At 35.4% G+C, this 15,094-nt stretch overlaps 1 protein-coding gene across 2 annotated transcripts in view; it reads left to right on the top strand.

The window, feature by feature from the left end:
- LOC149077068 (uncharacterized) overlaps positions 1 to 15,094 on the top strand; it is a 98,068-nt gene that overhangs the window by 63,199 nt on the left and 19,775 nt on the right. For both annotated transcript variants that reach the window (XM_089244801.1, XM_089244802.1), the window contains exon 2: positions 11,513 to 11,704. In XM_089244801.1, the coding sequence (XP_089100927.1) occupies positions 11,513 to 11,704 (192 nt within the window). The remainder of the gene's footprint in view (positions 1 to 11,512; positions 11,705 to 15,094) is intronic.

Below are 15,094 nucleotides of genomic sequence, written 5' to 3' on the forward strand. Positions count from 1 at the left end.
TTATTCATCCCTTACAAAATTCGGGTGCTCTAAACGCAGCCTATTATTCATTTTTTGAACATTAAATGAGTCAAAAATACCTGTAATTCAATGTCAATCTGTAGTTTCGGAATTTTTTATAGATCTGTCATCTAATAAAACCCATTTTTAGAGCTGTTTTCCGAACCGGAAATTCCATACTAAATTTCTTTTTCTACAGTTTGATAGTAGGAAATATTCCCATTTTATTGGTGCTCTTTGAAACCAAATTTATTTTTCTATTTTAGAGGTTCTATGTCCTAAAAATTCGTCTTTTTTCCCAACTTCAACGGTCATAAAATGGAAGTTTACTGCTCTACAGACTGCCATTTTATGTCCGTTGCCTACATTGCTATTAGAAGGGCAATTTGCATATATATTGAGCCTCCCCTTTCCCCCCCCCCTCCGCCTCCACGTGATTTATTTACAAAAGAATGGCCTCGTTTTTACTCTAGGTAGTTATTTCTTCGCACGTCTACTCTTTTTGTTATCCATTCATTTTTGCTCTACGTAATAGTTATAATATTTCTGTGATAGAGAGAGAGAGAGAGAGAATATAGTGCGGTTCGTGAAAAGAAACGACCGTTCATTTTCCTTTAATAGGTGATGAAACATACCGCCGAAGAGAACAAAAAATTTAAATAAGAAGATCATGAGAAATATTTCACGAATTTATGCCTTTTTTATGATGTCTTAGAATTACGATCACTCGAATCATGTTATATTACTTAACGGTCCTCATAAAAGAATATCATTATCCGCACAAAATAATTGGTTAATAAAAAAAAATATGTTTCGTGTGATAATAAAATTGGTAAAAGATTTAAATTTTAATTTTAATAATAATTTAATTGTTTTCCTTTTAATAGGTACGTTTTTCAGGAAATTAAAACATAAATGAAATGAAACCTCCCGAAAGTTTTCGATCCAAATAAAAATTTAAGAGCTAACCCGTACTGTATTTTCCGAAGTATTCGTTATTGTTTTGTCATGTGTTATGAATGTGATATAATTTTCTGGTAATTTTCAAATTTATTTCTTGTTGAATTCCACTGGTTTAATGGCAAAGCGGCCATGTATGTGACTTTCAGCAGCACCTACATCAGCGAATGATTTTCCACATCAAAAAAATTAGGGAAATTGAAGCAGTGGAATTATTAGTCAGATCATTGTAAAGGCATATGAATGTCCTAAACGCATTGCTAGGGAACCACGGTAACCAAAATAAATATTCCGAAAGTGATTGTTGAAGCTCAGAAACCATTGTTGCCCGATAGTTTTTTGACCAATTCTGACGAACGTTTGAAGTAGCCTATCGTTCAAGTCGGGTCCCGTTTGGTATATATGCAAAATTTGGCGACGATAGATCTAAAATTATAGATTTGTATAGCAAAAACACACACAGAAAACCTTTATATAGATTTCTTGAGAGAAATTATCAAAGCTTAGCTGAACAATCACATTATTAATAATGGGTTTTCAGTTTTCCCAACTTTAACAGATGTTTATGCTGTAAAACGAAAACTGATTGACACTGAGGTAGATACATTTTCTCAGGGAGTACCGAGTCTTAAGACTCCCATAAGCTTCCCTGTTCGATGCTGCTACGTACGAGCTGTATGAAGAATTTAAGAAACTGTTTGTATGTGATAGTTGGGTGTGTGAGTGCACGTGTATGAGGCGTGTGTCAGTAAAAGATAATAAAATTTACAGCCTATGCTGTACTCATAGAGTTAGTATATGTGAAATTAATTGCGATGATTTTAGAAAATATGAATTCGATAAGTTGTGGCTTACTTATCGCAGAAATTTGGAATTCGTAGAGCTATGGAGGTGAAGTATCAATATTCAAGAACACATTTCATATGCGATTACAGAATCTAACCGTCAATTATCTGAGCAAATAATTGACAAATAAGTGTGGAATCCTCCACCTCTAATGGTTACAACAGAGTTTATATATATTCATTCTAATGAATTGCGTGATTAAATTATATAAGATTACATGTCGACACAAGATTAAATTCGATAAATATGGATAGGCGTTCAGTATATATGCAACACTATGCATTCAATAAATGAAGAGAGAATTAGAACTATTTACACTTTTTGCAAAACTAAACCAATTCACTAACCCATATCAGGCTAGTATGTTCTTAGGTCTAAGAAAAGCCTAAACATCTCTCCCGCAGGATAAGGCGAGATGTCTCTTATGTGCTGATATTCTAATGTTTCAGCCCCATCGAAATATCCTCTACATAGTTTGACTAAGTAGTCATGTATGGTTTCAATGCTCAAATCCTTCATTATGTCAAGATTTCTGATATACCATTGTGCCCCGGTATATCTCCGAAGTATTTTATTTTGTTGCACTTGTAATTGTTTGATGACAGAGGGTTTCGCTGTGGAAAAACATGGTGCTGCATAGCACATAATTGGTCTAATGACTGACTTGTACATATTGGTTTTGCTTTTGAGGCTAAGTGCAGAGCGTGTGTAACAGACTCTGTTTAGAAGTCCTGCAGTCTTAGCGGCTCGAACTTTCGCCTCATGAATGTAAGCTTTGAAACTGAGCTTTCTATCAAAAATAACACCAAGATATTTTGTCTGAGACTTGGGTTGTAATATGGTCTGCCTTACTGTGGTAGCGGTGTTCGGCGGGAGTTTTCTTGCAAACCATATAAAGTTACATTTGCTCTCGTTTAAAACCCACTGCATGTAGCTGACACCAGATCTCGACCCTTCGGACCATTTCTTGCAAGTTCCTCAGAGCTTGCTGAGGGTCCCTGGATGCCATAAGGATTTTCGAGTCGTCAGCATAAGAAGCTAAGATTTCTTTTTGTGGAGCCGGAAAATCGTTAGTAAAAATATTGAAGAGTATTGGGCCAATTTCTGACCCTTGACATATAGATGCCTTAAGTGAGCGTCGAGTAGAGAGGGCGTTTTTGATACGGACCTGAAATGTCCTATCCCTGAGGTAGCTGCGAACCATATGTATAAAGTGGGAGGGAAACCTTCTAAGTATCATAATGGCAATCAGTGTTGAGTTCTTAACCTTATCGTAGGCTTTCTGTATGTCTGAATCAAAAAATGCTACATGGTCCTTGTAGATGAAAGCATCTTGTATGTATTCTACAACACGGACCGGTTCTGTTACACAAGAATGTCCGCTACGAAAGGCATGTTGTTCATCGCGGATAAAGCTATTACACTCGAGGTACAATAAAAGTGGAATTTGTGAAACAAAAAACAACGAAATACAGTAAAACAAACAAAATTTAAATTTATTTTATATTACTTTAAATTTATATTTAATTTATTGTTATCTAATTCAGAGTCTCTCATTAATTCGTAAATGACCTAAAAATATATAAAAATTAAAAAAAACATTGATGTATGTATTTGAATGCGGTACACAAAAAGGTTATTCTCATGAAATGGTTTCTTTCGTACAGGAAAAAAAATCAGTTCAAATTTTTTTCGATAGAGGACGCTGCAAGAAAGCATATCACTGGAAATATGCAAATCAGAGTCATATAAAATGCAGGCTGTACGATTAACAACTACTAAACCACACATGTACCTCGTCCATATTCCTCTACGGAACTTCTAACGAATTGGTACATGCTTGTTATAGTGCTGCCATCTACCACATATTTTTCGAATTATGAATGGAGTGTAATGTTTGATGATCTGTATGATTAACAGCTCACATTTCTGAGCTTTCCTGTTAATGGAGCGTGCATGAGGTTTTCATCGTAACGTCGACATTGGAACATAGAGCACTATTGGCGAAGTTGTTTTACCTCAAATCTCTAGCTGTAGCTTGACGAACGCTTTGGACACAGATGAGATTGAATAAAAGGTCAGGTATAATCACTCCAGCCGGAGTTGCGTGCATTACCCACATACCAACAAAACTTCTGACTAGATTTTTCTTATGCATCAAAAATATCTCCCTTCGTTAGAATAACTTTTTTGTATACTGCATTCAAAATTCCTTCAATTTTAATTTATTTTCAAACTATTTACGAATTTATAGGACACCCTGTATTTTATGATAACATCAATAATAAAAATTACACAGTCCAACACTTATTTTACTGCCGGAGATATATCTATGACTTTAGAGTGACTTCGGGGCGCTGATTTTGAACCTGCATTAGTTTTGTCAGATTAGCGCTAGTTTTGAGACACAGTGAAAATTTAATTTCGATAGTAATACATAAGCAGCATTCAAATCACTTTGAAAGTGTTGCGAAATGCAAATCAATAATACACTTAAGATCATTACGTATAAGATAACTGATGACAATGTAAATAGGAAAATAAATAGAAACTGAAAAAAAAAAAACTCGACACAAAAAACCTAGTGGTTGCAGACTACATTGAAATGCTGGGAGTGAGTATTATCTCAAAAACTAGTGCCAATTTGGCAAAACAAACACAGTTTCAAAATCAGCAGCCCCAATATCTCTAAAACCGTTAAAATTATCCTTGGGAGCTTAAATATATTTATTTTTGACAAGCGGTATGTATTTATCGGCAATTAGGTATGCTTTCTCAACAAACGAAAACCGTAGAAAATAAAATTAGCTCAAAAAATAACTTAATGATAGATCTAGCTAACGTTGATGTACAGTAAAACCTTTCTTTTATGGACACCAACGGGACAAAAACATTCATCCATAAAAGAGTTGTGCCATTAATCAGGGGTTTGAAGTGCATACTCTTTTTATACAAGGGGGAAAAATTATTATTTGGCCGTAAAAGAGGGGTGTCCGTTAAGGAGGAGTTTCACCGTACCAATCCTTTATTTGGCAGTATTGCTCTCATTGGTTCCCAACTTCAAGGCGAGAATGCGAGCCGATCTCCCCTTTAAAAGTCTCCCACGCAGAGAAAAACAAGCCTACAACTGTACAATTATTCAATCATTTCATTCTTTCATAGTCAGAAAAATTGATGGCAGATGGCAGCACTACGTGACGAGGTGCATGTGTGGTTTAGTAGTAATAGTATTGCTCTCAAACGCCACAAGAGTTTCTTATATTTTTCATTTTCAGATTTTGAGTTCGTATGATACATTTTAAGTTCGTATCGATATTGATGCTTTCAAGGAAACTCCTAAACATTCGATTTTTACTTGTGAGCTGTTCGTGAAGTTTCCACAATCAGCAGCGGAATGGCTCAAAGGTACACGTCCCTTGCTCCAAGCCGAGCAAGAACGATTTTTAACCCTTGTATATTGGAGGGAAATACAATATGTGGGGGAGACATATTGCTGCGCATTCTTCAACACTGGTAGAAAAGTAAGTTGGCAAACAATAAGTGTCATTTTTATATTATTCAAATCTACATTAAATCATATAAATACAGTGTCGAATCAGGTAGTACTGAACATCCCGCAAACCCTGAAAATACCACATTTTTGTTAAAATATTTACAATATAACTTTTTTGCATTCAGCATACCTCATTTGCTTAAAATATAACCCTACAGAATTTTCTCCTCTTGATATTCCAATGCTTGCAAATTAACGGGTTAATGTATTTAAGGAGGATGAAAACCGATTTCGGCACCTGCAACAACTTTCAACAGCAGCGATGCTCAGTATAGGAATAGGATAAAGAAAAATTTATTAGGATCGAGAAAGGAGCAAAAGATTGGTCCATTGCCATTTGTGTCGCAGCATCGGAAGCAGCACCAGGCGAATAAGAGTACATGAAACCAGATCGAACAGGAGCTGATGGAGGTGGCGGTGATGTCGGTCATGGTAATTAATGTCTAGAGAGGAATAAGAGCAAAGGGGGTTTGTTGTGTTCTCGCTTTTTAGCCGCTTGATTCGCTCAATGGCAAAACGTTACTGGCCCTGAGCCAGACACTCTTTTCCCCGACATCCATAGCATGCTCTTTCTGTGCGTGTGTGTGTGAGAGCGTCTCCGCATCGTCATCGGTCCCCGGGAAAAAGAAAGATTAATCATCGCACGACGCCATCATCTAATCCCGAAAGCTGTGTTTTCCACCATCACTTCTGATCCTTCTCTGGCAAAAGTGGAAGCTTCTTCTGCAATTGCTGGTTTGTTCGCGAGGTGAGAGTCAAGTGCATGTCGCGCATCTCTGAACACCCCCCCCCCCACTCTTTTCGGCTTTCCACTAATTACTTGCTACACGGAGGGCCTATAATAATCGTTGTGCAACATTCGAGCGTCTGATATTGCGTTTCTTGAGGCTGTACAAAATGGCTCTCGTTTAAATATTAACGCATTATATTAATTTCATTGCTTGTATTATATTTTTACGTCTTCCGATCAGCATCTTTGCAATCCTATATTCACTTTCGAGTCGCGAAAAGTCGAGGTTCCAGATAATCCGAGATATGCTAGAATTTTTCGAAAATTCCTTCTCAAAGCACTCTTTACGTTTTTTTTTGTTTTGTTTGATTCTTCCAACAAATGCGAGTAATTTCATTTTAAAGAGGGATCTTGGTCCCTAGGCTGGAATTTTCAGTGGACTCCCATACCAAAATCTTCAATGGTGGAACCAAAGTCCTCGCTAAGTGTAGTCCCAGCTGATAGCCTCTATCATATCTATGCCAATTCGAAAACATTAGTGCGCTGAGAAAATTACATTAATCAGGTATAATAGAAAATATTTTAAATTTTCTGGCTTCATTTTTGTGATAGAAAGATACAATGGATTCAGCAAAGTCAAGTTTGACAGCGAGGGAAGGATCATGACCTTACCAGTCATAATATTATCATATGTTATGTAAAATAAAAAGGGTGAAGATATATTACACACCATGATGATCAAGGTAATATTGAACATATTGGGAAAATGAGGAACTAAAATGTTTCACAGGCTTTTCTGTAATAAATTTGTAATGAAAAAAAATATATATCAGGGTCCAGGGATATTAGGGGCCCTGTTAGCCTCTCTTATAATGAAGCCATCGATCTTAACAGATCTGATCCTCACGAACTAAGCCATTGGTTCTCAAAGTGTGCGTTGGGGCTTTGGGTTGAGTGTCTGTGCACTGTCCCAATAGATGACGCCTTCATTTCCCACCCAACTCCACTGGTTTGAAATTGCCATGTGGCGATAGGTGACCGGCGTTGGCATACGGTAAAGTAGTAGTAGTAGCAGTTGTGTACTCCTAGGGGCATCTCCAACCTCTGTCAGGGGCATCGCAAGGAGTTGGTGTAGTGCATGATCTACAAACGCTACTAAACCAGACATACAACTCGTCCATATTCCTCCGCGGAACTTCTAACGAATCGGTACATGTTGGAATGGGTGTCCATGTTGCGAACCTAACGTAAAGTTTTTTATGTGTAGTGCTGCCATCTGCCATCAACTTTTCTAAACATGAGTGAAGTGTAATGATTGAAGATTTTATCGTAACCCTGTTGTTCTCTGTGGCGAGACAGAAGAGATCGGCTCGCATTAGCGTCTCGAAGATGGGAACCGTCTCGAAGGTTTTGGTGGGCTTTACTTATGTACAACACATGAAAAACTTTTTTCTCATACGAAACACGTTCTAAAACTACTGAAACTATCATGAACTGTTAGCACAATAATAAACAAACGTGGTGACCTGCTATAAACTTATCCTGCATCAACCGTCAGGACTTCCAACATATCGTCACCCCTCATGCCAGAAGTACGAATGTGCAATGCCCTTAGACAGTAAAGAACGTGGAAAATGAGGTTTTGAATATTTACTCTACCAATGTTACTCTATGGGAGTTATTTTCCTAAAACGTTTTTTTCTTAACATGTTTGTCAATATGGATGAACATTCGCGTTTCAGGCAAAACTTGGATAACAAAATGAGGTATCCGACCATCTGATAAAAAACGGGGGGGGGGGGCGCGGGAGGCCTTATAAATGTTTATGATATTGCAATTTTGTGTTTTGCATAGAAAGTGTAGTGATAGCAATAACATCGGTAATTTGCTCCACAGGATCACCGAAAAAGGTGAGGAAGTTATTAGACACCTTTAGGAGAACGAAAACAAGCAATGAAGCTAAAATAAAATACAAAAAGCGTTTAGAAAAATATAAAAAATATCGTAGTGTATAGTGGTTTTTCAAAAATCTCCTAAAATATCGTTATAGATGTATTTATCGTAGTAAAGAATATCGTTATATCGAGAGGTGTTTAACATTGGAGTATAGGCAAATTCCAAACACGATTTGAAAAAATATCTTTGTACAGGGATTTATCGTTATATCGAGCATCGTTAAAAAGATATTTCACTGTATTTATATGAAATATAGAATATGTTCATTATCGATGATTTTTCGGAAATCAATGCATGTATTAAAACCGTTCTTTCATGCCATAAAAGCACATCCAAACTTCAACGTCTTTCCACTAAAAGCACTTTATTCGATCCTTCTTCCATTATTAATTGACGGTATTCTAGTAAAGTTCCCGCGGCTATTTATTCATAGCCACCTGTCACTTACCGCAGAAGCCGTAAATGAAGAGATCGAGAGAGAGATCTACCCAACACCTTGAAACTATCTCTAGGAAAAAGACCATGCTCTTAAGTATGTAGCTCTTGGTGTCTCAAAGGGCAATCTTCATTGAATTTTTCTCCATAGAATTAAAAAAAAAAAAAATTTAATGGATAAATGACTGCTCCTGTAGGTATTAATGAAAATCCCGGAAGAAATTATTAAAAAAAACACAAAAAAAAAACCGAAACAACAAGGATGTGTTTTAGAGACGTTAATTAAATTTTAATTACACTATCATTAAGGTTTTCTCAAGCTTTTTCGAGTGGCTTTTACGGGCCGCGCAGAACTGCACGTGGCTTTAATATAATACTCGTGGGCGTTAAGCTAGACTCTGTGTGTATATAATGGGGAAAAAAATCGATGTACACACGCAACCTAGATTTCTTTCCTCAATTATATGCAAAACGATTTAATTACAGTGTATTTAAGATTCCAAAAAAAAAGAGAATCCGAAACGTCAAAGATTTTAATCTTAAAAAAAAATTAATTAAATTTTTTTTGCGCGATCTCCGTTTTTTAAATAAAAATTGAAATTTTTTGCAGAGATAAGATGAATTGAAACGGAAGAGAATGAATTAATGAAGAAAGATTCGGAGATTATTTTTTCCACCATTTATAATTTAAATAATAATGATGGAAGGAATTATTACAATTTCAATGGTTTGTTTTGAATTTATGATTGATTATGGATAGAATTAATTATTATTTTTAATTGATTTTGTTTCTTCAAATGCGTAAAGAAATTTATGCTTAAAATATTATCTTTTTTAGTCGCTCAACATGATTTTGGATGTTTTTTGATATTAATTTAAAAAATTAGAGTTAATTACGTAATAGAGATATAACGAAATCCAAGAGACCGGAGAAATAATTTCGTTACAATGAAATTTCGTTATAAAGGAATTCCAGATATTTGCATTGTCCGTATGCAAAAATATATGCGGGATTAGAGAAGTCTTCGTTAAAACGAGATTTTCGCTATAACGGTATTCGTTTAAATGGGATTCGACTCTATGTTATGATTTGATCAGTAGTTTTGAATAGTTTTCATTCTTTAGATAATAAGTGCTTGATGAATATTCATTAATTAAGTATGAAGAAATGCTTTGTTAGGGTTGCGATGGTTGTATTTGTACTTTAAAACAATTCAAAAATGTATTTTGAAAGATTTTAAGAATTTAAAATTTCTATGATTTATATATATGCCGAGCTGTCATCAGCAGGAATAATATTTTCCTCGTATTTGTGTAATTTGTTATTAAAAGAATATGCTGAGAAGTTATTATATGAATGGTTCGGTGTTATTGCGTCCTCTTCACGTTTCTTGAACATATCTGATTTGACAATGAGAATAAAAATCAGACAAGAGATGTTTGAAATGATGAACTGCAGTTTTTAAACAAATTTATCAAAGGGCGATATAGCAAGGATGGATAAAACATGAACCTAATATACCAAAGGGATTTTCATGGTTTCTTTAGAAAATTCTTAAATGGCTTTGTTCTGAAAATCATTGTATACAACAAGGGTGATTACATAATCCCCCTCCCATTGCCGCATTTTACTAGTAAATCGTTGATCCTAGAAGCAGTTATTTCAGTTATTTGGGTAATTTTTTCCAAATAACGTGTAGAACTCATATACTTCATTCATGTTGCAAGGAGTTGTATACAGTCGCCCGCCCCGTATTTGCGGGGTTTTTTCCTCCCTTTAATGGAATTCTTTTTGCAATACTCAGAAATCGTCATTCATGCGTTTTGTTTACAAAATTTGAGTTGTGCATGTTTAGAATGTGGCTCATTTTTGGATAACTCGCTAATAACTACTGTCATCACTAGAGCCGTGGCAGCTCCTCAGAAAAAAATACTCACCTCGGGTTGGATTAATCTTTGGCCACAATATGCGCTAAAGGACACAACCATTTCTACAGGACCAACTGAAGACATTGTCACGTTAGCAAAACAGGTGGGTAGAGGAGGTTTCAATGAAATGTATGTAGGAGAAGTCAAACAACTAATTAATAGCAATTCAAAGGTATCGACCGAGGAGAAATTAATGCAGTTGACTGCTCCTGAAACTGAAGCGGTACCAGATGGAGAAGATAAAAAAGTAGAAGACTAGTTCACCATAAGTAACATAGCAGAAGGGCTTCGCATCTTCAAATCAGCAATAGATTGTTTTCATGACATAGATCCCTCTATGGTACGCTCTTCACATGCAGAAAAATTAGTAGGGGGAAGCCTTGTCGACACATACTCCACCATACTTGATGATATGAAGAAGAAGAAACGGCGCCAAGACACTATTAGTGGAAAATCAAATCAGCATCCCACTATCTGAAAACATGATTGTAATAATTTTCTTTCATTTTATATATTGTTTCTAATCATTCGAACAGATGGTATATTTACTTTGAACATTGAAGGACCGGACACACCCCGTTTCTCCTCTCGGAGAGATATCAAAGCTTTCCCGAAGTACGTGTTGCATCCCGAAAATTATTAACTTATGTGAAAATAACCCAAACAGCCTTTACGTTTGCCAATAAAATGCTGCAAGGGGAGTTATGAAATCACCGTGTATACAAATAAATATATTTTATAAGTAACTAACAATGCCAATCCAGAAGAGATACCAACAACAGTACAAATTTCGTGGTTATTGATGGTCTGCAGAATGACGTTATATCGAAGTTTCACCGTAATATCGAAAATTTGCTGAACTTGTCTGTAATTAAATATATATATATATGTATATTTTCAAATTAAATTTCGATTTATCAACATTTAAGGTTATTTACACGTTCTTTATCCTAATGTTTCCTCCGCATATTTACAAATGTTCTTAAAATAGAGGTGATCTTCAAAAAAATGTCATGGATATTTTAATTGATTGTATTGTATTTAGGGAGAGAAACATATTTATGCTTTCACTATTAAATGATTTGTTGTATATTTTTCGGCAGGCTGTGATGAAGGAGTGGGAAACACGCTACGTTCGTCCACGGATAGCTTAGTTGGTAAAGCTCTCTTGGATACTCTGACCACTACCGACACCGACGTGTCTTCGTCATTTTCAAGCACAGATTATTCTGATTATGATGACGATGACGACGACGACGACGATGATGAGGATGATGACTCTGACAGTGAATATGGTACGTTTTCAAAAACTCATCAACGTGTCAACTTAATAATTAAATCACGAAGGGAAAAATCAATTCCAATGTACGTCTTTTAGAAAATTTCAGTGGCTAATAAGGCAAAACCATAATCATCAACTCACATGTGCATGTCGGAATCCTTTTATCGCAAACCTTGAAATTTACATACAAATAAATAAGTACCCGCCGGTAATTTTACTTATTTTCCAATTTATGACGAAAAAGAAGATGGAGATGATCACATAAAAATTTCTCTCTCTGATCATAAATAATTTTGTTAAATTGCATTTCTCCCGGAGATTGGTTTTGAATTCATTTACCAGCATCATCATTATCAATATCATCATGTCTACCATGCTCGTCTTATGTTTTCTTCCCAAATGAACTTAACGGAGAATGTTTTACTGAAAATGCGTGTCATCTGCATGTAAATTAATAAAAGTGGAAACTTGAGCCTATCCAATTTATTTTTACTTTATGTTTATCTGCTATTGGGGGTTTTGCTTTATGGTTCCTGCTTTTGTTCCCCCTTTTTCTTCTTCATTTTTATAAGGTAATGCTTCGGAAGTAGGCCTTTAAGCGTGTAAATAGGCCTTAAAGCGCGTGGCATATGATGCTGTATACCAGTAATTCTCAACCTGGGTGCCAAATGGGCCCCTTGCGGTCGTGAAATATTTTAAGAGGTCCACGGTTGAAAAGCCATATGGAAGAGGAGCCAAGAAAAGTGGTGAAGTGGGGGAACCACAGAAAGCTGTTAAGAAATAAAACTTTTAAATAAAATATTGTAGGAAAAATGTGACTACTTTCCAGTGGCTTCGAGGGTGCACGAGCAATCCCAGTATTTGGTAGCCCCCGGGCTTGAAAATCTACAGAATTTTATCCAGAAATTAAAATTTTTACATGAAGTTCAAGCTGAGTACCCACTGGTATAAAACACTTGCGAAGTTCCTGTTATTTTCAGTGTTCGGCAGAGCTGTCCGTAGATCTTCCCCTAGGTGGGCATGGCACTGGTCCTCGTATCCATAGGGGAATCCACTTGATGAGCACTTGAAGTTCTGTCTAAACTGTTACCGCCATTTACGGATGAGAGGTCCCAGAACATCACTTTGCCCGGCGACGTATGATGTTGAGAAGGTCACGCATAAAATCAAGAAGGAAGCTCACTGAGCTCTAGCTCAGGGTAGGCGCGGAACCAGGATGATGTACCGGAAGGTTTGATTTATTGTTTGGGTTCGTTGGATTGCCCCGTATTTTACACAGACCTATTTTTCCCATATAATAAATTAGTCTCTCTCTTGGGAAGGATGATCACCCTTCTTCTGTATCCATGCCTGTCCGAGCGCTAAAGAGATATGTTTTATCTGCAGAATTTTGCATATAACTGGAATTACAATAAATCAAGTCGAAGTCTTGTAAAATTTTTGACTGACGTTGCGTTTGCTCAACGCTTTGTTTAAAAGTTTTTCTTTCAAGTGATTTTTATCCAATTATTTGTATGAAACGATCATTTTTGGAAATGGAAAGGTCTAAACCGAGTGCCACAGTATTTCTTTTAATAATCTTGCTTAATTTGATTTTTCATTTCAATTTTCAAAAATAATATTTGCAGAAATTTAATCCCTTGTGACCATCAACAAAAATTAATATTTTTTTAATTTTAGAAAAAAAAAACGTTTTTCTCCAAACAAATCTTTTTGTCACAGGATACACGAGTCTACCTGAAAAATCATAATTACTTATGATTTAAATTGAATTAAATTTATTGAATCATATATAAATTAAAGAATTGATTTTTTGAAATTGTACAATAAAAAAGACGTTAATAAATGCCTATTTTTTTTTTAAATTTCTCAACTGTATTATATAAATAAGCAGTCACCATATAGAAAATACCCCGTCAACTCCTAAATAGTTAAAAAACTTATAAAAATTGAAGGAATTGGTGTGTATGAATGCGATTTGGAGGGATTTTTTTTCGATACAGATAACAACGTAGTTTAAACACTTGTCAACAGAAGGCGCTTCGCAAATTTGGACCTGCAATTCTGTTTGATATCTTCTGTGTCCGAAATTTTCGTAAAGCTTGCGATTCGTGGTAAAATAAATTGACCAGTAGTGCTTTATACACCAATGGCAACCTTATGTACGCGTCAGGAACCGGAAAATTCGGAAATGCGCTGTTACTCTTACATCCTGAATTTTATAGGATTTGCATATTTCCAGTGATTTGCTTTCGTGCAGTGCTCTTTATCGACAAAAATTTCAAATTTTTTTTTCTGTACCAAAAAAAAAACACCTTCGCAAGAATAAATGTTTCGCAAATCGTGTTCAAATACACTAATTCCTTCAATTTCTATGAGTTTTTAAACTATTTTCCAATTTATGGGACTCCCTGTGTAAAATAATTGTGAAATTTTTTGAAGAGCTCATTTCAAAAATAGATTGGACAAAAGGAGGATGCACAGTGACCATTAGCAAAATTTTATTTGCTTCGACCGAAATCGATTTCAAGTCAAAAATGATCGGTAATCAGAGCATTGGAGGGTCACGTGAGAAATTTTGCCCATACAATGATTCCAAAAATTATTTTTTTGTGGAAATTTCCTTGTTTATCCATTATTTTTTATGTATGAAATTAATGAATTCTTAAAAAAGTATAAAAAGCATGCATTATCAAGAGCTATATTTGCATGAAATTTTTTCTTTTCTTAGTCTGTGCATGATAAAAGCATGTTTCATTTTTCCACCAATTGAATATTATTATATTCATTAATCATGATTTATAATGGTTGGTACATTCTATCCACATGAAATGGATGATAACTCACGATGCTCAACGATGATTTTATTGCCAAAGATATTTCTGTGATTTCAAGGTATATTTGGGGCGCTGAATCCGAATCTGGCATGGGTTTTGCCAGATTGGCTCTAAATTTGACATAAAGTGAAAAATAATTTTTAGTAGTAATACAAATAGCAGCATACAAATCACATTAAGTCTGTCCGGAATGTAAATCGATAAAGAAACTTAAGATCAATACACATATAAACCACTGATGATTGATGATAATATAAATGTAACAATATAGTGAATATAATAGAAGAATTAAAAAATAATAAAAATTGAATAAAAATGTGACGCAAAAATTAGATGCTGCAGACTATTGAAATGCAACACGTACACGCACATTCTAGCATGTACTAGTTCATTAGAAATTCCATAGAGGAATGTGGACGAGGTGCATGCGTGGTTTAGTAGACTATTTAAATGCTGTTATCTCTCCCAAAAACATTATTAAACCTTATGTCTTCCAAAAATCTCGGAGATCATTCGGCAAAACCAATACCAGTTTTAAAATCAGCAAACCCAATATATCCGAGGAT

Source organism: Pholcus phalangioides, unplaced genomic scaffold, assembly GCF_987345545.1.
Source record: "Pholcus phalangioides strain wild (caught in Gottingen) unplaced genomic scaffold, Ppha-v1.0 ptg000015l_1, whole genome shotgun sequence".
NCBI lineage: Eukaryota > Metazoa > Arthropoda > Arachnida > Araneae > Pholcidae > Pholcus > Pholcus phalangioides.